This window comes from Osmerus eperlanus, chromosome 1 (assembly GCF_963692335.1).
Source record: "Osmerus eperlanus chromosome 1, fOsmEpe2.1, whole genome shotgun sequence".
In the NCBI taxonomy this organism is placed as follows: Eukaryota; Metazoa; Chordata; class Actinopteri; order Osmeriformes; family Osmeridae; genus Osmerus; species Osmerus eperlanus.
The window spans coordinates 11026820-11049182 of NC_085018.1; the positions used below are offsets into that span (position 1 = coordinate 11026820).

The window sequence follows — 22363 nt, forward strand, 5'->3', positions numbered from 1 at the left end:
GTTTACTACAGCCCTTGCATATCAGTGCTCTACGCTGGCTCCCTTAGCTTGTTTTCTATTCATCTGCTGCGATCTGAAAATAGAATGAAGTGTTTGCTTCCCACCTGCTACTCAGCCTGTGCTCTGCACAGAGTGCAAGAGCAGCAACTGTTTTACACCGTAATACAGAGTTAAGAGGCAACCTACAGTATTTAATGGAATCTTCTTTGCAAGAAATTCACAGAATCAGTTAGAGTAGACCTATTTATTATGAAACACAAAACTGTAATTAGAGAAACTTTCAATTACACCTGGGTGCATTATCTGATTATCATTATATAATTATCTTGCATTATTATACGTTCAGCTGGGTGCATGTTCTTGCATTCTTATAACTTCACCTGGGTGCATTATCTTGCATTACTAGTGTAACTTCACCTGAAGGCTATGCAATGGAAACTGATACTGATAAGGTAATCAGAAGTGCTGTCAGCAAACAATCCAGCTGTCAAGTAGGCACTTTAGTTGCACTGCTAAAGAGCACTAAGGTAAATTCATAAAAAATATGTAGATATTTAAATAGACTTGTATAGAACCCTTTCATAAAATATGCTCATTCACAACACTGCAATAAGACGTGTATAAAGTTAAGGTCATATGCACACGTGATTAAAAAGGGTATGGGACCAAAACCATGTAACTAAATGTAGCTGAATCAAAACATTTATTATATTGTATCTTAGTTTATGCAAAATGGTATTACAATGCTTTTCATCAAAGCAAATAAAAATGCATCATATTAATTATTTATGAAAGTTATTTCAAACTGTATGCAAAACCATGCAGGTGAAGGGAGGAAAACCGAGTAAACAAGACCACGTGAGTCCGAGGAAATGCTGCCCTACTTCTGCCCCCTGGTGGATAAGAATGGAAGAGACAGAACTGTATGGGGACTCATGATTTTCAAGTTGCACTTACTAAAGACATGAGTTTGGTTTTATATACATTAAATGGAGAGACCTTGTCATATTGATGTTGTCCTTTGAGAGGCTTTAAGTTTTCTTCTGGCATCCTTATGCTTTTTGCGATACTCCTGTAAAAACATGATTGATTTATAGTACTTTTTTGTACCAAGGATGTTGAAAAATATGTATATTTTTTCATAAAAAAGTAACAAATGACAGAATATAAGGTTTGGAGTGTAGATTATTTACCTCTACAAGAGATGCCCTATTCTCCTCCCACTTTTCCCTCTGATCCTCAAGCTTGGTGGTTCTACAAAATGCTTTGGGACCCTCTGATAATATGGGAGAAAGTAGAATTATTAATGCACAAGCGTCATGAAGCCAGGAAGTCTAGAAGGTAGCATACTTTTTTTTTTTGGGAGCCCTCAGATCCTACCTATCAATCGCTCATCATCTGTGTGGAAGAAGAAAAACTTCTTCTTTGTGGTTACTTCTTCCCTAGAGAACAAAACCAAAGAAGATGTGATGCATTTCACAAATAGGAATGCAATAGAGATTCATTTCATATTGGCCATGCCTTTTTCTGGTTTACTTGTTGTGTTCCAACACTGATGCATCACCCTGTTCTCACCTTGGGGCTTCAGCAGCAGTGGTCTGGTCCTCGTCAGCAACCTCCTCCTCCTCCTCCGAGCTGCTGTCCTGGAAGCGAGGGTCCGCCTGCCATGATACCTTCGCTGCCCTCAGAGTTTCCACCTTGTACTCCTCTGACAACACACATTAGGACCAACGTTTTGATACTCTCCAGCAACATCAATCACAGGCTAAAGCGGTGGTTCTCAATCCTGGTTCTTGGGCCCCCCTGCCCTGCATGTTTTAGACGTTTCCCTGCTCCAACACACTTGATTGAAATGAATGGGTCGTTATCAGGCTTCTGTTGAGCTTGATAATTACCCATTTATTTGAATCAGGTGTGTTGGAGCAGGGAAATATCTAAAACATGCAGGCCAGGGGGGGCATAAGGACCAGGATTGAGAACTACTGGGCTAAAGGATGAATGTCTGTTATTTAAGAAGACAAGAAAAAAGATCTGATCAGGACAGTCTGACGTCGCAATGCAATGCACTACCTTTCTCAGTGGCGTTATCTGCCTCTGTGTTGTCGCCAAAGAAGGAGAATTTGAAGCCAGACGATTCCTCTTTCTCAGCATTAGATGAGAGACAAGATTCCAGCAGGGATGTGTCTGCTTCCGCTGTCTGACTCGGCACTCCTCCCTCCTCCGCCTCTCCTCCCTCCTCCGCCTCCCCTCCCTCCTCCTCTTTGTCCCAAGCAATTTCCTTCTCCACATTTTCACTTTGCTTTGTGGTTCCGAAAACAGTTTTGAGGTCTTCCGCAACATCATAGTAGATCTCCTTGGACACCTCCGGAATCTTCTCTGCCTCCTCCCGTTTCTTACGTCTCGCAGCCTTACTGTAACACAAACAAGAATATTGAGTTCTTGTTACACAGTCATCCAATGAATCTGCAGAGACGGTCATCCCCTGTCTTCCTCTCTAACATACCTTTCCTTCTGCTCAGTCTTTGTTTCAAAGGCTGCATGGTCCTCACGTGTGGGATCATATTGCAATGTTGAAATATCTCTGCAACGGAAAACCAATTCTTTAAACTTTGATATGGCATTTCAAGCTTTCAGGAGAATGCCATGACCTTTACATGTAATTAACTTATGTTAGGCAAGGTGTGGTGACATGAAAGGTGGTATTAAAAGGTAAGGGTGTGTCTTAACCTGAACGTCATGCCCTTGGCAGGAACTTTGCTGCTGCTGGTGGTCAGGGTGTTCATTTTGAGCAGGTTTTGTAAGATATCCAGATTCTTTTTCTTTTCCTCGTCTAGTTCACACTCATTCGGAGTGGATTTATTCTCTACAAATAACAGACATCAGATGGACATCTCAAACATCAAAGAATGAACGGTCACTCAAGCTCAGGGTCATTTCCCTACACATGAGGAGTTACCTGGTGCCTCTGATTCATTATCACTCTCAAGGAACCTTGAATCCATGTGAAACCGCTCATCTGTTCCAAACCTCGACTGCAGGTGCATGAGCTGAATTTAAAAGAATATGAAATGTTGGTAACAGTGGGGTCCACGAATCTCCATGTTATAACACCAAATCTGATCAATCAACATCAATGTCCTCACCTTCTGGCCAGATTTGCCTTCAAACTGGGGTTTGATCTGGAACATCTCACTGTCCTCATTTTCATCTTCATCCTCACTGCTACCAAATAGTTTACTGGCATTTTTCTTTTTGGACACAATCAAAACCAATCAACAAGCATGTGGTTAGGGTTAAAAGTAAACTATTGTATAGTCAAAGCTACATTTTAAATGTCAATAAACTAACGGATGTAAGAGCTTGATACCTTTTCTTGTTCAGATGCTTTCTTGCTGGAAGGCAGTTCCTCCTTATTGGAATCCTCCTCACTAGACGGGTTGTTCTGAAACAGCTTCTTCTTAGGTGTTGGAACGTTTGATGCACTCAGTTCAGCTTCATCACTTTCATCGTCAGAGCCAAAAACAATATGTTTGCTCTTATCTACTGTTGGTGTATCCTTCAAAAGAGAATAGTAAAAAAAAACTAAATAAAAATACAAACAGTAAGACAACATGGTTTGCAACACAATGTGATCATGAGAGCTGGTGACGAGCGACGACGACGAGACCAACCTCAGCACTGGACTCACCACTTTAGCCAGAGCTCCTTGGATGAGTTTCTTCTGCTGCTCTGCCTCTTTCTGCCTCTGCTCCATAGCAGCCAGGCGCTTCTGGTTGTCCTGCTGCTGCTTCTCTGGGACAATGACCCTCTGTGGCCCCCTTGACAGGTCCGCTGTCTCTTGCGCCTGCTTAGCTAATAGAGTCTCTGAGTCCCTAACAGACCCTCCACCTTCTTCTTCCGAGGTGTCCTCTTCTCCACTACTCCCCGACAGCTCGCTGGAGGAGCTGCCACCGCTCGAGATCGTTTGTGTTTCTGTGACAGAGGATTTCACCACGGTAACCTTGCTTGGATCCATGACAGTTTCGAGCTTCTGTTTTTTGGATGACACGTCGGTCTTGCTATTGTCGTCAAGTGGACGCTTCAGACAACTATTTTCTTCTGGACCTTGTAAATTCCCTATGAGATGCTTTGTCCCCTGGAAGGCAGGAAGAGGCATCGAAGAGTTCCTCTTTTTCTTTTTCTTCTTCTTCTTCTTCTTTGTGTCCTCATCACTACTGTCCTCTCCTAATATGGATGCTAGAATCTCCTCTGGTGTCGTCCCTTTTTTAGTCACTGGTAATTTGCATGCAATGGTGTTCTGTACCGGGAAAACCTCAGAGACTTGACTGGGTCCAGCTTGTTCATCAGAGTCCCGTTCACTGTCCTCATCTATTCTGTTTGAGGACTCTTTTGCAAGCTGCTCCAAATCTTCTAGTGAAATCTCTAATCTGTGACAGTCAGTAAACATAGCCTCATAATCAGAATCCCCGCTTTCTTCAGATTCTTCATCGTCACCCTCATCATCACCATCACCACATTCTAACTCTGAGAGATGTGGTTTCACTTTAGAGAGGGCTTTCTTACAAGACGTTTTTCCTTCAGCCGTGTGTTTTTCAGAATCGTTCACTGGTCTTGGAGCACTTTTCCAAGATGACTCAGACTTGTCCTGTTCGGGACCTGTAGCTGTTTTCCTGCAGGTGAGGATTTCATCAGTGTCTGCCGAGTCATATTCCTCCTCAGAACGTTGATGGTTAGGTTTGGTTTTCTGTAGTGGGCAGGATCGTTTGGGCATCGGCATGTAATCGTCTCCAACCACCTCTAATTTATCATCATCATCATCCCCTGCCAGGCCATCTTGTGAATGATGCTGTGAGACCAGCAACCTTATTTCTTCGTCAGATCCATCCTCACCGTCAAATATGCGCACACTGGGGAGTGGAGGCTTCCTTGGAGCTGGTTTCTGTTTAAGTGTAGTTTGTCCATTTTCTCCAGTGCATTTTTTCCCCTTATCTAAGTACCCAGTGGATTTTTGATTTTCACCATTCATGTCAACATCAGAATGAGAGTTTGCTGTTAATTTGCTTGGCAAATCATTTTGAATTTTAGTTGAGAGGGCTTTCTGTGGTGGAAACTCTCCTCTTCTCTTCTTGCTGATTTCATCATTGGCCTCCAGTATTTCCCAGCTTAGCTGAGACACTGGCGTGAGGCTCAGAGTGTCAGCTGAATTATTCAGCTTCTTGATGTTGTGGCTGTGCTTTGATGGATCATACTTAATAATGTGGATTGGAGTAAAGGGAACATTTGAACCAACTCTTATTTGTATACGTGAAAGAATTAAGTCACATTCTATGAGTCATCGTAAACCAAAAACAGTTCAGATGGGCTGAAAGGAAAGTCAAAGGATATATTTTTCTTGCCTTGACATTTGATATGTAAAATTGGAAGGACTCGTCCAAATTTGCTGACGATCCAATCCTATATAAATACAAAAGAAAAAAAGACATTTAGCTTTATATACACTCAGCTTAGCAATACATTCTAAAGGCAACCTATTTCGTAAAATAGCATATGCCATTGCAGTCATGAAGTCATGCACCATACAACGTGGTTCTAGTGCAGTACAAGTGTAAAAAAACGAGCAGACCTTGTGGCCAGGGACCTCTGTTCCTGGGACAGCTGCATTCATATGATAGTTCTCCACTCCAGCCTTCTTCAAGGACTCCACCAAATTCTCTTTCTGGTCCTTCTTTGGTGCATCTGGCTTCTCTGCAGCTTGTTGGCGCTCTTGGGCTAGTCTGCGAATAACACACCATTTTCACACATGAGCACTTTTGACATCTTTTCTTAAATAAACTTCCCATCCTGACAGCAACTAATAAATATAAGGGTTTGACAGTAAAATGAAATATATCCGTTATCTGTGGGCGTTACAGGACTGTAATCATTAAGGTTGGACTGGCACTAATTATTGAACGACATTTGGGCCAAATGCAATGATGGGCAGGCTACTTGTCTGTCTGTCTGTCTCCCTCCAGACAGTAGTACGGCAGCACACGTGTTTTGGAGGAGTGGCTTTTAATGGAGGGGGTAGGATATTTGGTTTGAATTCTTTCAAACTTTTGCTAAACTTGCTAGGTTTGCAAACCTTACCTATCTTGCTTTTAGTCAGAGTTCTCTGTATATGCATACATATCACTCAATGTAAATATCACAACCAGTTACAGAATACTGCTAGATAATCAGGCTTGTGTTAAGGACACTGCTTAAGTACCTGTGTAAAAAACTTTCTTTGGCCACTTCAATCTGCAGTGTCCCACCTTTCCATTTCGACTTGTTCAACACTGTCACACCTGTCAGTAAAAGTACAACACAATCATTCAGCTTTCTATTGTTGTTGAGTTTTCTGCAAGTAAACCTGTAAGTCACGTACATCTCTTATATTCAGCATCAGAGATTTTTATATTGATGTATCCAAATGTCTTGTAGGGGACTCCTGGAAGAGAGAGACAAGAATATTTTAGGGCAATGAACCTCAGAAAAATGAAAAGAACCAAAACTACTTCGGAACCCCTCAAAATGACCACTAACACTAGGTGTGTTCGACTTCATGCAGTGCCGGCGGCGCCGACAGCGGGATGCAGCCGGATGACTTGACGCTGAGAATGCCATTGGCTGCTTCAAGTCAGCCGGGCTGCAGGCGGCTGCAGGCGACGCCGGCGCTGATTTAAGTCGAAAGCACCTATTGTAACTTGGACCCTCTGATATGACCTTACCATCGTCATCCTTTCTTGTCAAGAGTTCCACATCTTGCACATCTCCAAATTTTCCAAATCTGTCCTTCAGATCCTTCTGGGATATAGTGTGACTCAGGCCACCGATATACAGACGTTTCAATGCCATCCTTCAGGACTAATGCTTCTTAATTACATCTGTGAACATTACACATCTGTCAGCGGGAATGAAGCATGGGAGATGAGCCTCGGAAGCTACTACGTCCTGACAATCCACCGATTCGGTTGTAACTTTTTCAGAAACAAAGGTTACCAATAGTTAACAACATATGGCTCGACTCAATGTAGATTACCAAAAGCGTTCAATATGGCACTCAACACTTTAAGAAAAACAATATTACTAGGAAAGAATGGTGGATGTTTAAGCAAATGTTTACTTCACATGGATCCAACTGGTGTTACGGGCAAATGTTTGGTGGAAACAGGAGCTGATATTTGGTTCCGAAGATTAAAGGTTCCACGCTTTAATCAGGATTGCATTTATTTGCATGCACCTTTGCTTTAAAAGCATTACCAGTTTTTTTTTAAGTTTCCAAAAACAAGCCATACGTGAATAGTAAACTTTGGTGTGAAGTCTAGAAACTTAGGCACCAAAGATTTGTACTAAACCGACGGCATTTGCGCCCGCCGGTGTTCCGGAGAATTCAGTTCCCGGGTTCCCCCTTCCTTACGCGTGGGCGAAATCATGACGTTTTCTCTTGTTGCTTGGTTGGGCCAGAGAATGTCTGTAAACGCGCACGCGCAAGGAACGGGCAACAGGATAAATCAATTCTCCGGAACACCGGGGAATTAACAATCTGAAATTAAATTGTTTCAGTTGTTATTAGATATTATGATGAGTAACTATACTGCATCCATACAGACAGATATTTGAGTAAATGTATAGTTATTGCCTAAAACATTACACATCCTCTCACCCCCCTCCCCCAAAATGCACAGCATTGCATATATGACACCCCTTAGATGTGTCTACAATGGTAGAGTCGTGAGAGCGCGAAAGTAAAGACTTTTGATTCTGTAGTAGGAGCACCGAACAACAAGGCGATACTGGTATGCCTGAGCATGCTAAGCAATGTCTGTGGTGTATGTAATTATGATATGTAATAACAGAGGGCGAGTTAGTGTTTATTGGCCCTACAGCAACATGCTTCTACGTGTATACATTAGCTACGCTAGTAAACTGCAGTAGCTAGCTAGCCAGTAACATATAGTCTAACTAATCGGAACTTCATGATTCTATTTCAGAATACAGTACAGTACGAGCCAAGTAGAGAACTATGAATCCCATTCTGGATACTGAAAATTGGACACATGCGGACGAAGAGCAACATGAACGAATTGAGGACACGGCAGTACATTTCAGAGGACGTATGAAGGATGCTCTGTAAGCTCTAACCCTAACAGTCTTTTTAGCGTTGGTATTTTGTTTTTACTGCAGGGTTAGGGTGCTCCTTGTATAGCCTACCATACGAGGTTATGACAACCCAGCTAACAAGGGACATTCGGTGACGTTCCTATTTGGTCCCCTATAGGTTTTACCGTGACGTTATCCTTAGGACGTCCTTAGGACGTTGTTTGGACGTTATTAAAGTTCCTAAAAGGTCACAATTTAGTGCCAGCCAGCACATTTAACAGTGTCGAATCAGGCTACTGATGCATTGCCTTGATTGTAAAATACCTTACATTTACATTTAGAAGACGCTCTTATCCAGAGCAACTTACAATAAGTACGGGGACATTCTTCCCGAGGCAAGTAGGGTGAAGTGCCTTGCCCAAGGACACAACGTCAATTTGCACGTCCGGGAATCGAACCGGCAATAGCCGATTCCCTAACCGCTCATCTATCTGACCCCCTTAAATGCAATCAGTATGAAATAACCTCAAGGTTCAACAGAAATGTTTAATTGGTGACATACACACAATCCCTCTTTAACACACATACACACACACATATTTGCATGTATTTTTTATTAAATCTGTTGTCATTCATTTATCATAAATGTATTTTATCTACAATGTGCAGGGTGATGTTAACCGGTCAGAAGACAGATGGCCGGGGTGAAACTATGAAGCCCACAACTGAAGATCTGATACGTGAAATAAAGGAGATGGAGGATGACCTTATCAGACAGACCAAAATGAATGGAATTGCACTGACTGGTTGTCATGTGAAGACAGTTGAAAAAAGTAATTATACTCATGCCCTCTCTTAATGCATTGATCTCTTATTGATCTCAATGTGTGTCATTAAAGCATCCCACAAGGTTTGGATTCGTTTTTAACAAGCGTATGTGTGCTATGACAATAGCCAATTAGGTTTTGATTTGATTAATCTTATTTATTACGCTAATATAAAATCGTTTGTACAGTTATCCCGTTCTATTACATTTCAAGGTGCCACCAAAATAGTTCAACAACACAGGCTCACAGGCCATTGCTCCACGTTGGCCTTCCAGGTTGAGTTTGAGCTTACTGATGTTAAGGTGAATATTTTGCTGTATTATAATGTATTGTTGTACTAAACTGTAACTAAAATTTCAATTAGATCCTTTTGACAGTGTTGCTTAGAGTCTGGATTTTTAACACAAGGGGGTGGTAGAGAACTAGGTATATGTGAAAGGCGATCTGTTAAGCAGGTTTTATTTATTTTTACAAACCCACAATCAAAACCTCTTAAAACGATTGTTGGTGATGCTATATCCTAAGTGATCCTGAAACATTTCAATTGCATAGCGTAGAGGCAGTCAGAGAAATGTTCTGCACTGTTATAATGTGTGTATATATATTCATGTTTACATCTTATTCCTTACATATTATTCCTTTCAGACCTTTTGTAGAATATTTCCATAAGCAGCAATGTTGTATTCCTGTTGTTTTTCATGTTGTGATATGACATGGTGCCAAACAGCACGTGAGCACAACACGGTTTCATCTGCTGTCTTTGATCTTTTAAAACCTTTAAAGGAAGATGGAGGTTTCATGAGAAGTATCACAGACCTCAATATTGTGATGGATGGAAATGAGTTCAAAGACTTCAGCGCATTTGTCTCTGGGTAAGACAAATTGAACATTTTCATTTTTGAATTTCTTCGGATTAATTGACATGTTGACTACATTGACTAATGCTAAAACAATCGTTAACACGTTTTATAATTTCATATTCACACCTTTAAATTTGGTTTTGCATTAAAATAACCATTATTTCTCAATGATTGATTGCATGCAATAATTCATGCATCTCTTTGAAATGCAATCTTAAACAGTTTAGTGCGACATCTAGAGGATATTGCTTAAAAAAGACAAACCTTGAAAAAAGAAATTGGGGGGGATGAAACATTGTCTTTTGGCTGAATGAAATTTTGGCATTGTGCTGCAGATCATTTGTCCAGTGGTGAAAAAGTAGCTATAGATTGAAGCCATATTCATGAATCGATTTACCATATTCCAGAATCAAAGTGAGGATAAGTTTATGAGCAGATGTTTAGTCTGTGCTTTTCAGTCTACTACAGTGAATATATCAACTTTGATAGGCACATTTCAACGGACTGTCTTCAAACTAAGGGCCTGTTTTTTAACAGCTCTACTGACTTTTTCACATCTGTAAAATCAGGTGTTCAACATATTAAAGTTTCATTGACCCAATGTTTCACAAATATGAATGTTTTGTCTCTTTAGAGCTATTAAAGTTAACAGCAGTAGTCTTTCTATAGGAACCTCTTGTAATCAAAATGCTAGTGTGGACCATGAATGACCACGACCATGGTGTTATCTAAACAATATGATAAGGGTATAATTGTCTTTTTTATTTGGTGAATGTTTTTAACCGTTATTTGACCTCAAAGCCAAACCCCAGCTTCTCTATCACTCTTAAATCAATTGACACGGAAGTAAACAAAATATAGAAATAGGCTTTTTGCTTCAGCATAACCAACTTGCTGAATTTCAGACCCACATCTGGATCTAAACAATATGATAAGGGTATAATTGTCTTTTTTATTTGGTGAATGTTTTTAACCGTTATTTGACCTCAAAGCCAAACCCCAGCTTCTCTATCACTCTTAAATCAATTGACACGGAAGTAAACAAAATATAGAAATAGGCTTTTTGCTTCAGCATAACCAACTTGCTGAATTTCAGACCCACATCTGGATTGTATCGCCTAGTCTGAGATTTTGTCCTGGCACACGAGAGGTGGAAAAATACTGGAGATAATGATTCTGACACAAGTCTGAGTAGTCTGTATATATATATATATATATATATATAATTTTTTTTTAATGTCTGGGGCAGAAGAATTGTATAATCATTAGGGTGCATTCAAATACCTCTTCTTGCTAGAGTGTCTCATGTAAACGGCTTACTCTTGTAATTTTGCAACTTTCAGTCTAATATACATTAACTCAAGATGAGATTTTCAGGGAATGGACCATGATTAATTGTTAGAAGAATGATCTGTATCAGATCAGATACATTTATTAAAACACTGCTAAGTTTCCAGATCCAGCTGCAGAAGAGTTGGCTATGGTAGACCACAGATGTGTGAAATCAAGCTTGTCTATTGTGAAATCTGCTTGTATTATAAATGGGGTATTTTAAAGTCAAGTAAAGTCATATGCTATCCAGCATTATTATGCTATTGATTTGGTTTTCCAGTCATACATAAAGCCTGGACCTCATTAGACGTTGTCTATTGAAGATGCTTTTTTAGTCTATGACTGTAGTTAATATGTACTTGGGCAAAGGGCCCACAATGCTTTGTCTGTTCCACTGTTTTCAAGGGACTTGCCATTTTTCCATCGGGACTTTATGGCATCTTACTTTCAAAGACAGAAGTCTCCACCACATCAGTGGAAACTTCATACTAGTGCTGCACTGCCCTGGGCCCTGAAAATCAGCGGAAAGTTTTGTATTGAATTTCACATAAATTCAATAAAGGACTGGATCATAGAGAAATGGAGGAATGCTTTGGTTGTAATGCACAGTGTATTGTAGTCCTTATCAAACACCCCAACAGTGTTAATTCTTGTTGGTTTTGCATGGGCTTTACTCAGTATAGGTTAGTATAGGTTATAATGAGCAGTGAAGGGACACTTAATTGATGGGTTGAGACAGATAACTGTTTCCTGTGTTGTTACATGGTCTTATGTTTATTGCAGAGCGGAGCGAAATAAGAACCTACTCCTGTTTTTCCGGACCCTCAGGAGGTTTTCTGAGAGGTGTGAAGACAGACATAAAACATTCCAGCACTTTCAGGTAGGACCATGATGGTAATATTTTGACTAGTGTCTTGATGGGAATTTCTGGGGGACTGCGACTTGAAATTAAAAACTGCAAAGCAATATGGAAACCATTCTGCTGTTTACTTGGAGTATGTAGCGGTTGTGGCTGCCAAGTTGGCGGGAGCAAAGGAATAATATTAACCCACATTTTCCATACTTGCATTTGTGCTCAACCTTATATATGTGCCTCACTTGCAGTTTATGGAATGTTATTTTGTGCAGTGTAAGTTAGCTGTGTGACCAGCTCAAAAGTCCTGAATAAAATAATGGAAGTAAACAGAATAAAACAGATGAAGACCTTTAATTAAAAAAAGATTTTATTAAAATATTCTAAAAACATAGCCATGTTACATATGTTTTTCCTGTACAGCGTTGATTTATTCACACAAATAATGATTTGAAATAAATTCACTAGGTATGACTGAAAGTTAAGACTGCTAAAAAGAACACTTGTCATTGCTCCATAATAAAGCCAACATATCTGGAGGAATAACCTTCACATTAGTATATTTCATAACACATTGGTCTTCTTTTCCAAAAGCTTTGCCTTAGCATTTTAAGGGTGTCATTTCATATGCAGAAGCAATATTCAATGAAACAGTTCTATCATTTGTTGTATCAAGACCAGTCTAAATTGACAGAATCAAGAGTGTGAGAGAAAGACAACTTGCTTAAACTCACAAATGAACTCTTGCCACTTGCGTACTTGAGATAACCTCTCACCATCCATGCGTTTTGGCGTTTTCTCAGGATACTCTTAAGAGATGCACTATTCGGGACCTCTTTAAGTTTCTTTGTCATCCATAACAAATGGCTGCTCAATGGTATTTTCCAATAGGCAGTGACTTTAGGCAGGTGAAGCTGTTTGGGTACTTGGCCAGTATGACTGGGTTACCATCCATTCTCACTTCATTCAAGTTGGATCTGATGTAATAGGTGTCATTACCCTTGCAGAAGCTGTCAGCACTAACTGTGGTGATGTTGTTGTTCTTAAAGAAATAAGACAAGATGTTAGAGTTAGTTATCTTGTAAGTTGCACTGAAAAGTGCAGTCGCTCAGAAGAGGACTGAGATGATTTGAACTATAGTACATTACTGACTCTCAGTCAGCACCCTGAGATTCACTGGATCATTTCATTATGAGTCAGAAGTATAATTACAGAAATATATTTATTGTCTGGCCAGGCTTTAATATATTTAGACATGTCTGACTTACCTGCAGATGAACTGTACGCACACTCTCTGGGATCTGGGGGATTGCCTCTAGGATATTGTCAGCAAGGAATAGATTTACCAGTTTGGTGAGTTTCTGTCGGAGACAAAAGAGACGATGTTTGCATACAAAACAGCATCGTAAAATGTAATTGTAATTGCATCAATGCAGTAATGGAGTCTTCTAAACCAAACCTTAAAGGCAGTTGCTTTGACACCTTTGGTGCTAAGTTGATTGAAATTGGCATTGAAGGAGGTAAGTTTGGAGGGAAGCATTGGAAGTTTAACAAGCCTGTTCTCAGCCAATGAGAGCTCCTCGAGCATTGCCAGTTTTGAGAAGGCTCCATCTTCAATATCAGATATCATGTTTCCAGTCAAGTCGATTCTTCTCAGAGTGACTGAAATTGGCAATGTTTTTAATGAATTTACTGCATATTCTTTATATGTTAATATCAAGCTGACAAGACATCACGTTTCTAGCACTGATTTGTAGTCAACATAAATCTATGGCATAATCTTTCACATTAATATTGTGTGTGAAATGTCACTACCTACAATTCTGTGTCTGAAGAAGGATGTGACATGTTTTATAAAAAAAATATATATCTATATATGGCATGGGATATTTGTGTCTTGACAAGCAAAAGCACAATTGTTTGACTCACCAGTGTCTGCAAAATCTTTTGCAGTGATCTTTTTTATCTTGTTATAGCGAGCATAGAAGTAGGCTGTCTCCTTAGGCAAGGTGGGCACTGCGGTCATTTCTGGGACAACCTCTTCACAGTACACCGAGCCAGTCAGGCACACACAGAGAAGGCAGGTCGGAAGCTCTGAAACAATAGAAAAAGGATTGCATAGCTTCAAATGCTGGATTCAATTGCATGTGCTGTGAGATGAGACACAGACCAGATAGCTAGCCAGCTTGTGAGCTAATTTTGTGGCTGCAGCAGGCATTGTGCACTGTCTGTCAAGTGTTTGGATTTGAGTATTAGACTAATTGCTTTGTTTCTTTTGGAATGTGTAATTATGATAGCTAGTGCTATCACTAACCTAACTGTGGCTGACACACATTGCGTCGACGGTGAGTAACTCCGTTTCAGAAGTGACCAGGAAAATGAGCAATGAGGGTGCACCTATCTGAAGAAGTGGGCCTAACCCTAACCTGGTTATAAGTCAATGAGGTCCACCATTATCTCCTAGGGTGCACTATTTTATTCAAAGGGAGCATGGCTGGGCAGAATTTACCAGCTTCTCTTTAAACTACAAAAGTGTTTGAACTGCTGTTTGGACCTAAATCGCAAACACCTGGTTTAAACCCAGGCTGAAAGAAAGCACACACAAACACAGCTCAAGTGCATGACAGCTTCCAATTACAGCTCTTGTAGGAGTAGCATGTGGCCATTAAAAAGAAGTGTTGTGGTGCCCCACACAGAGACAGTAAATCAGTCCTGCAGAGCCAGATGGAGAAGCAGTGAGCGGTTGCAGGGGAGATGCATTGGCAGGAACCCTTAACGTATAAATGACCCAGTCTAGCACAGTGTTTATTATGAAAAAAAAAAACACTGTTACGGTTGTTAATGCACATTCTTGTGCCTGTTGAAAATCTGCATTTGATTTTGTTGTGGGTTGAGTACTGAAACCAAATCGCCTGGCCACCAAAGATGTCTGTTGGTAATGAGCTCACCATACATTGCAGACCCTTTGTGGGAATGTTTGGTCTATTGACACAGTGTCTCTGTTATGGAGAGAAAAATCTGCTGTACCAGAGGCATCCTCCGCAGCTGGGGGGGAGTCATCTGGGGCGTCGGCAGGCTGGAAAAGCATGCTGGAATCTTGGTCCACACTGAGGGCTGTCTCTCTCTAGAGGGATTAAAGACACTATTGGAGGGTGTGAAAAGACAGACATTCTGACCTAACCCAGAATCATTGTTCAACAAACTCCTGATGTGTTTGAATTGTTCAGTATTTCTGTATCCTCTATTCGCCCTGCCTCTTATTAGTTTTTTTGAGAGCGTAGACATTCAGGTCATATATTACAATAGCTATGAGCAAAATTAGCTGTATGTTATGCATTGGTCTCAAGAGCCTTCCAAAAAGGTTAGAGGAATGTCTGAATCTTCTCAGGTGTTTGATGAATAGTTTTCTCCGGCCCTGAGCCCTGAGCTTTGACCCCTTAACAAGCAGAGAGCTGCTGTTTGGGTGGACATTTTCCAGGCTTTCCAACCTCCCCTGGAGCCCAGTGGAAGCTTGCGTCTGCTGACTAATCACTCTACATGTTGTGTTTTGAGCCAACTCTTCCAGTCGACCACTGGTGGAATAGATTATCCAGGAATTATGACTTTGTTTGACATGGAACACCAATAAGTGGTGTTTATGGGATCAGTGTGGTTTGATGGTATTATATTTATTTATTTATTTATGGATGAGTGAATTTTAGTTTGACCATTTAACAAAAGTAGTAGTGGTAATTGTTGGATAGCATTATTTAAATTGGCCAATATAAATGAGTTATTCAGTATAATCTTAAACAGTAGTTACTGATGTATAATACTGAACAAATGAACAAATCATAATTGTTAAAGAAATAGTGTACTAATGTCAAATATGTTTTGAGTAAGTCTTAAGTAAGTCTTTATGCAGCATTAAGATTGGATCTAAATCTTCTTTGCAATAAGTAGTATGATAATAATGTCCTTTACTGAATAACATGAGTCTGCTGGATTAAATGTAACAATTCTGAGACCTATAGGCAAAATATTATAAAAAATTAATCCAAAATGAACACAAAATATGGTATCCAAATAGAATAAAATTGGTTAGAAAAGATAGATTTACCTTAGACCTTGGTTGCAATTTCACTTCTTCATTGAACAGTACATTCCCCTGATTGGTAATAACTGAGTCCTGCCTGAGTTGTGAATTCTTGTAAAATTGTTTTCCTGATGAAGAAGAAAGCCATTGCACAAATATAACAGTGAAAAACAGCCATTTCAATATGGTCATCTTGTCAAAGTCACTGTGATGGGTTCACTGTTATATTAAAGTGTAAGTTTGTAGTTCAAGCTGCAGTAAGACTTTTCCCAGTGCCTGTGCGTAAAATGGGATCTGTCAAATCAGTATTTAAAGCCTGCTGTAGTAGCTTCCAGGGGATTCTTAAGCAACAGTTTATGGAACAGACTTTAACCCTTTGTTCACCATCCAGTCTGATAACCCTACCCAGCTACCGCTGCACATATTGGCAGCTTCTGTGATGTGGAGAAAAATAAGCCTTATTAAAATGTTCAGAGAGCAGAAAGCAATAAGAAAGCTTCATCACTTTTACTGTGCACACATTCATTTAATTTGGTGGAATGTATGGTCTGCTTTGCTCTCTCTGGTGTAACTTGGAATTAATGCCTTATCTTTAAGACATTTTTAAGCAACTTGTTCTTCACTTTCCCTGTCAATACGAGTTAATTATAATATGTGAATAAATCCCTAATGGATCAAAGTATTTATCATATTGTGAAGTTGTGGGGTGTGTATTTTCGTCTATCCTTTAGAGAATAAGTTCACCTTGTCTCTCAAAGTAGTGAAAGGACTTTTACAAAAGTTTGGAACGCACTTGTAAAACATCCGTAAAACACATTTTACGAACGGGAGCCAGTCATTGCTATTTCATATCCTTCTATACAACATTCTTCTTGGTTTAGAGATTACCCACATTTGAATGATCCTAAGATTTTTTGTGATAACTTTCAAATATTATTTTTTTTGCTTCAAATACTGTATATCACTTGGCTACTATATTGTGATTGTTTCTCATTGATCAGAGGAAAACTGGTTTATAATAAGTTAGAGCACGTATTAATAGATCTTCACCTTGACGTCCCACCACAAGCAAACATACCTTCTTAGTCCCTTATTTTAATGCCTCCCTATGAAACCAGCCCCTCCCACTCCCCCACCCCCAGTGTGTGTTTTGGAGTAGAAAATTCATGCACGTTTTGGTGATTACTGACTATTTTAGCCTTTAGCTAAGACCTCATTCCCAGGCTTACTGCAAGTGTTGATGAAATATGATTACATGAAAGTTAGTACAGAGTTGTAAAGGAAAGTATGACCAGGAAAAACCAGGAATACTTTATTGTCATTAAAGAGGAATCTACAAATGGCCTCAAAAGTAATCAGTAATGTTAAGTAATTTACAGTAAATCATAAATGCATGAATTTATATACGTGTTTTCCTAGTGATTAAGTTTATAGACTTAGTCAAGAATAGTTGAGTAATGTAATCATCACGTTTGCTTTTAAAAGGAGTCTGTTTTGAGACTTTTTCAGCTGGGGTAAGTAGGAAGAACGAGCCCTTGCCTTTTTTATTGTCATCAGACATGGTCAAATAAAAGAGAAATACAAAAGACAGAACACCCTCTGTAAACAATAAGTGAAGTCTAAAAGCAAAACATTCTAAATAGAAAACATGTGACTGTCTTCCCCATTGCACCTCAGACAAGAGGAAAAGGGGGCCCACAACTAAACATTCAAGGAATGGAAACAAGTGGACTGAAACGGACTAATATGAGTACAGGTGTGTTAGCAATTACGAGGACCTGTAAAAATGTTCTATGCCGGGAAATGTGCCAACAACTGGAAAATGTTTCTTCTAATTTTCTGTTGTACAATTTATCTGTCAGGGTGGTATTTTACAGCATGACAAGCTCAACAAATATAGCGTGTTAAACCAAACCATGTTGTCCAGAGATACTGCACAAGTTCCCTGGTGCAAGACTGAGGAATAATCATTCACACATTTGAGATACACAATGGGTAGAAGAAAGATTTGTCTTAATTCATATAAAAAAAAACATCACTCCCAGACACTGAAAGGATTACTAGTTGGGCTAAGATTAGGTTCATGGGATGCAACTTTAGAAAGTAAGCTCTGAAGCAGAGAGGCTTTCCAAAGTTCTCTGACAAGTGTGCTCAATACTTTGCACCCTCCTACTACACTTCAGTTTCATGTTACCGTAGTCAGACATCGTTGTCCAAGTCTTGGCCACCACAGAGTGTGCTGAGCAGCCAGCAGTCAGGCAGGTGATTGCAGGACAATCAAAATTTTCAGCACATTCATGGGTCAAATATCAATGCTTTTGCCTTGGAATTCTTCAGTCTGGCCATAAGAACCCTAATTTTCTCAAGATGTGTAAACACAGCCATCATCCTTCCAAAGGAGAGTAAACATTATTACTTTGAGATGTTGATTTATTTTGATAACTGGAATTTCATTTATTTGTACAGACTGTTCCAGTCTAAACTAAACAGACTAAACTGTAGTCAAGCTTACCATTCCAAGGCGGTATTTCTGTCTACACTAGAGATTGTGTGAAAGACCGCACCTGGCTAGGTACAGCTGTGTGGTTCTCAAACATCTTGTGGTTCTCACCTTTCACTTTATATTTAATAGTGCAAAAATTGTTGCTTAGGTATGTGTTTAGTTGACAACGTAAGATGAAGTAAGACTGGAGCCGTAAAACATGTAAAATCCGATTTAGTGTGTGATGAAACACATTCTTCATATACAATATCACAATAATATGACAGTGTGCATAAATGCATCACACATAGTTTTCGTTGGTTAAAGTGTCAGACAGTACAAAACAACTCACAAGTAAACATTATACCTTTGTTTTTGTGGGATGATTGTACTGAACCTTTTCCACTGCATAGCCTGGTTTAATGCTGGCAAGCAGCCCTAGAATGTGGTCTGGGATTTAAAGGAAGATTTGATTGTTAAAACAGAAGAGATTTCGCTTCCATGAGAGTCCACAAACTATAGAGATAGTAGTTTTAAAGAGAATATGCATTCAATTGTTAGACACTTTTATCCAACATGACATACAGGTGGTGATTCGAACCTGCAATGTTGTGATCTGCACTCAAATATTCAACCACTGAGTTATTAGCCATGCATGTCAGGTGGATTTGCGAGATCATGGCCATGCAAAAATTCATCTTCAGCTCCAAATCTGTTTGTGTCTGAACCACAGTGTCCTATGAGGAACTACTGGCAACTACAGGTGTGGTTGAAGTTAGACGGTGATAGACGGTGATAGACTGATGGTTCATCCAATCGCCTGCCAAGTATTTTTTGAAAGTGCCTGCCCTTTTCCAAACGTATTTCCAAACACGACTTCCCAGATGGATATGTGTAACAAACCATCAGTCATGATGTCAGGTTACTGAACTATACCTATCCCCTATTCAATTTTGTGGATGGAAAAACCAAAATGTTTCGCTTGAGTCACTCAGTCTCAGGAATGGTAAAGAAGAGATGTCCCTCCAGGGACATCTGCTGCACAGATGCGGATGCACATTGGAAGGCGTGGATTGACACTGTTGTTATAGGCAAATGTTGGTCTGCTGAAAGGCTTTGCATGCTATGCAGGCCGTTTTCCTCAAATGTTAGGTCTGCTACATTGTCCTTACAGAGATCTAGAGATGTAATGTCAGCCAGGCCTTGCATTGTGTCCTCCATAGTGCTTGAGGCCTGTCTAATAAATCAAGCAATATTTGTTTTCCGGTGTGGTTTCTTGTTTCTATCCTTTTTGTTTTACAATACAGCTGAAGCAACTTTGGAAATGATTATTATAATATTGTTTTTCTAAAGAACTTATATCCAAAGATGAAGACATTGTAAAGATGACATATGGATGGTTAAATATTCCATAGCTCACCAGTACTGTGGGAGCTGCTTTGGATGATTCTAACTTCATATTGGCTCACTTTGGCACCACTCCGTGCCCAGCACAAAGCAGCTATGAAGCCATAGGTAGTATTGAGGGACTGCTATGTAGTGAATCAAACATGTCACAATATTTAGACTGTTAGAAGTCATGTGTCTCGAGCTTTGTCATGAATAAAAAACTGTCCTATTTGACAATGCCTCCGTTTCACTGTCAAATCAGGAAATAGCTTGGAATTTTAAATTTAAAAGACTTACACGCCTAGGACATATTCTACAGCAAAATATCATATGAATATCCTAGTTAGCTGACTTTAAATACATTTTAATCACTCATGTCTGAAGATTAGCCTGCTGAGCTATATTATTGTCTGTGGTATCTAGATGCTTTATTCAGATGTCTATAGGAATGTTCAAGTCATTGTGTTTTTGGTAAGATGAAGGGTGGTTTACCATATTTTCCCTTTGCAAATGATTTGGCCATGATTTGTGATCTCGTAATCCTCTTAATTTAACCTGGCCTAATATTTTCGGTGTTTTGCGTATTTTTATTTAAAATGCTCAGTAGTCCCTCGTCTCACTTCTCCGCCTTTGTCTAACCTCAACCTGTCGATCATCCTGTCTTTTCTCACTAACTCTTGTCTTACTTTATCTTTATTTTTTTCTCTTTCTCTCTGTGGGAGACGACCACAAAGCAACCATTCAGCAGCAGCCCCAGTCCCAGTTAGTAGACAGAAACACGTCCCAGACATGGAGCCAGTAGGGGATCCCTTCAGCCTGACTAATGTGCTCCTGGGACAGCCTGAGGAAATAATGCTGCAATGGTTTTTCTCAGGTCTTCACTCTCGCTTAGACGTGTGTGTGTGTGTGTGTGCTAGTCAGCATGCTGTTTGTTCTATATGCTGTCCTATGTGGATTTTCTGGTCGCCCAGCCATTTTGTGCATGGTAGTTGACTGACTGGGGGGCTCGTTCAGTGTGGTGTGAATACATGGTAGCCGTTGGAGTTAAGTCAACATGAATGATTAACATATAAGGGTTTATGGGGAGATTTGTTTTGGCTATTAAAAAAACAGTTTTACACATAATGAAAATTATTTGCCTTGTAATACATTGGTTTATGATTTATGATTGATTTACTTTTTAGGTGGTGAGCAAAACACAACTTCCCCCTCATTTGCTAATCATTCATTTAATGAGCATAGTAGTTAAAGAATCCGTTTAAATTGGTAAAAAGCTGCCTCTTTCTGCACCGTTTCTGCCTGCCTTTAGGATGATAACAGATGGTTTGTCATGGGCCATATCCAGTGTTGTTTTGAAGCTGTGTTGGCCAGACAGACCCCTTAACATTATTATGTCAGTAAACTGATTTATTAGTGCAGTTACACCTCAAATGACTGCTTGTATGCCCTGAGAGACACGTTTATGGATGCTTGTCAGTCACAGCTGAACCACAAGAGTCAATGACTGGAACCCTTACTCAAATCTTCAACCGCTGCAACATTTCTTACCCAGGTAGTTCAGTTTTTGTGTGTCATCAGGCCTGTCTAATGATATATCCATTGCTTTATTACATGGTTAGCTGTTGACCATTGAGTCAAAACATGTTCTGTCAAACTGTGTTGTTGACTAATAAAACATAAGTTAACTTTGTTTTGGGTTACAAAGTTATAATGGGGGAAAAAACTATTATATGTAATGAGTGTTTTTATTAGCCTCAGTTCTCTCATGCAGGTTTAGCCTGGTGGAAAGTACACACAAGTTAAATACAATGCTTACAGGACACTTGTTTCTGCTTATTTTCTCTAGTTGAGTGTATTGACTGTACCAAGCCAGCTAGGAACCCCTATCCACAGTGATGGAACTCTCTAGACACATATGTTAGGCTAGTTAATTGAGCTCGGATGAAAAATACTGTTCAACTTTGGACCGCTTGATCCTTTTCACAAAGAATTGTGGTATTTGGCTTGGGTCGACCAGACACAGGCAACCATCTTTGATTTTGCTCGGATCTCTTCATCCTCCGTCTGGCATTTACACGAGGCATTTCCAACCATGGTCATCAGTGTCATTAGGGGCCTGCTGAACAAAACTAAATGATGAGACTACTGATGAGAATATATTTGAAGTATATAATCTTTTTTCTATTACAGTTTTAGGCTATGTTGACAAGGACATATAAAGTAATTGATGGAAGGGTAGATTGGCAGTTTTTCTATTTGTTTTGTTTCAATTGATGACACTATAGTGGCTTGTTTCTTATCAACAAAAATAGATGGTCCCATATTTTGAGCAGTGCATATTTCAGAGATTTAGGATGTAATTACATTCTTGTAAACCCACTTTCTGACCTCTTGTGACAGTGCTTTTTACCTTTACCTATA

General features: G+C 39.7%; 3 protein-coding genes across 5 annotated transcripts in view; 1 reads left to right on the forward strand and 2 right to left on the reverse strand.

Annotated features, from left to right (window-relative positions):
• Positions 1–686: 686 nt before the first annotated feature.
• On the reverse strand, positions 687–7296 carry nol8 (nucleolar protein 8). 2 transcript variants are annotated; one of them, XM_062459186.1, is made up of 18 exons: positions 7148–7296; positions 6753–6908; positions 6410–6472; positions 6251–6329; positions 5624–5774; positions 5384–5454; positions 3689–5255; positions 3368–3556; positions 3144–3248; positions 2957–3047; positions 2728–2863; positions 2504–2581; positions 2071–2411; positions 1576–1708; positions 1381–1442; positions 1194–1276; positions 996–1072; positions 687–945 (listed from the first exon to the last, which is right to left on the reverse strand). In XM_062459186.1, the coding sequence occupies exons 2-17, from the start codon at positions 6877–6879 to the stop codon at positions 1004–1006; spliced, it is 3345 nt and encodes a 1114-aa protein (XP_062315170.1). In that variant the 5' UTR covers positions 6880–6908; positions 7148–7296; the 3' UTR covers positions 687–945; positions 996–1003. The 2 variants fall into 2 exon arrangements, with proteins under 2 accessions (XP_062315170.1, XP_062315162.1); XM_062459178.1 differs by having other exon boundaries at positions 6753–7180.
• A 385-nt stretch (positions 7297–7681) lies between these two features.
• The window catches only part of cenpp (centromere protein P), a 29842-nt gene continuing 15160 nt past the window's right edge, over positions 7682–22363 (forward strand). Inside the window, exons 1-6 of one of the 2 annotated variants that reach the window (XM_062459305.1) lie at positions 7682–7826; positions 8021–8154; positions 8794–8957; positions 9165–9253; positions 9735–9823; positions 11927–12023. In XM_062459305.1, coding sequence (XP_062315289.1) covers positions 8048–8154; positions 8794–8957; positions 9165–9253; positions 9735–9823; positions 11927–12023 — 546 coding nt within the window. In that variant the 5' untranslated portion in view covers positions 7682–7826; positions 8021–8047. Of the gene's footprint in view, positions 7827–7933; positions 8155–8793; positions 8958–9164; positions 9254–9734; positions 9824–11926; positions 12024–22363 lie in introns of those variants that run through there. The other variant, XM_062459314.1, reaches the window with a different exon arrangement.
• Positions 12349–16372, reverse strand: ogna (osteoglycin, paralog a). Its single transcript, XM_062459165.1, has 6 exons — positions 16096–16372; positions 15024–15120; positions 13926–14090; positions 13456–13658; positions 13265–13357; positions 12349–13038 (listed from the first exon to the last, which is right to left on the reverse strand). The coding sequence occupies exons 1-6, from the start codon at positions 16261–16263 to the stop codon at positions 12868–12870; spliced, it is 897 nt and encodes a 298-aa protein (XP_062315149.1). The 5' UTR covers positions 16264–16372; the 3' UTR covers positions 12349–12867.

Coding starts and splice junctions, on each gene's coding strand:
- nol8 (XM_062459186.1), bottom strand. CDS start 6,879: ATGGCATTGAAACGTCTGTATATCGGTGGCCTGAGTCACACTATATCC. Junction 5,256..5,383: donor TGTCAAGGCAAGAAAAATAT/ATCCTTTGACTT, acceptor TCCAATCCACAT/TATTAAGTATGATCCATCAA. Junction 1,277..1,380: donor AGATGATGAGCGATTGATAG/GTAGGATCTGAG, acceptor CCATATTATCAG/AGGGTCCCAAAGCATTTTGT.
- ogna (XM_062459165.1), bottom strand. CDS start 16,263: ATGACCATATTGAAATGGCTGTTTTTCACTGTTATATTTGTGCAATGG. Junction 14,091..15,023: donor AGCTGCGGAGGATGCCTCTG/GTACAGCAGATT, acceptor CTATTGTTTCAG/AGCTTCCGACCTGCCTTCTC. Junction 13,358..13,455: donor TCAAAGCAACTGCCTTTAAG/GTTTGGTTTAGA, acceptor TGTCTCCGACAG/AAACTCACCAAACTGGTAAA.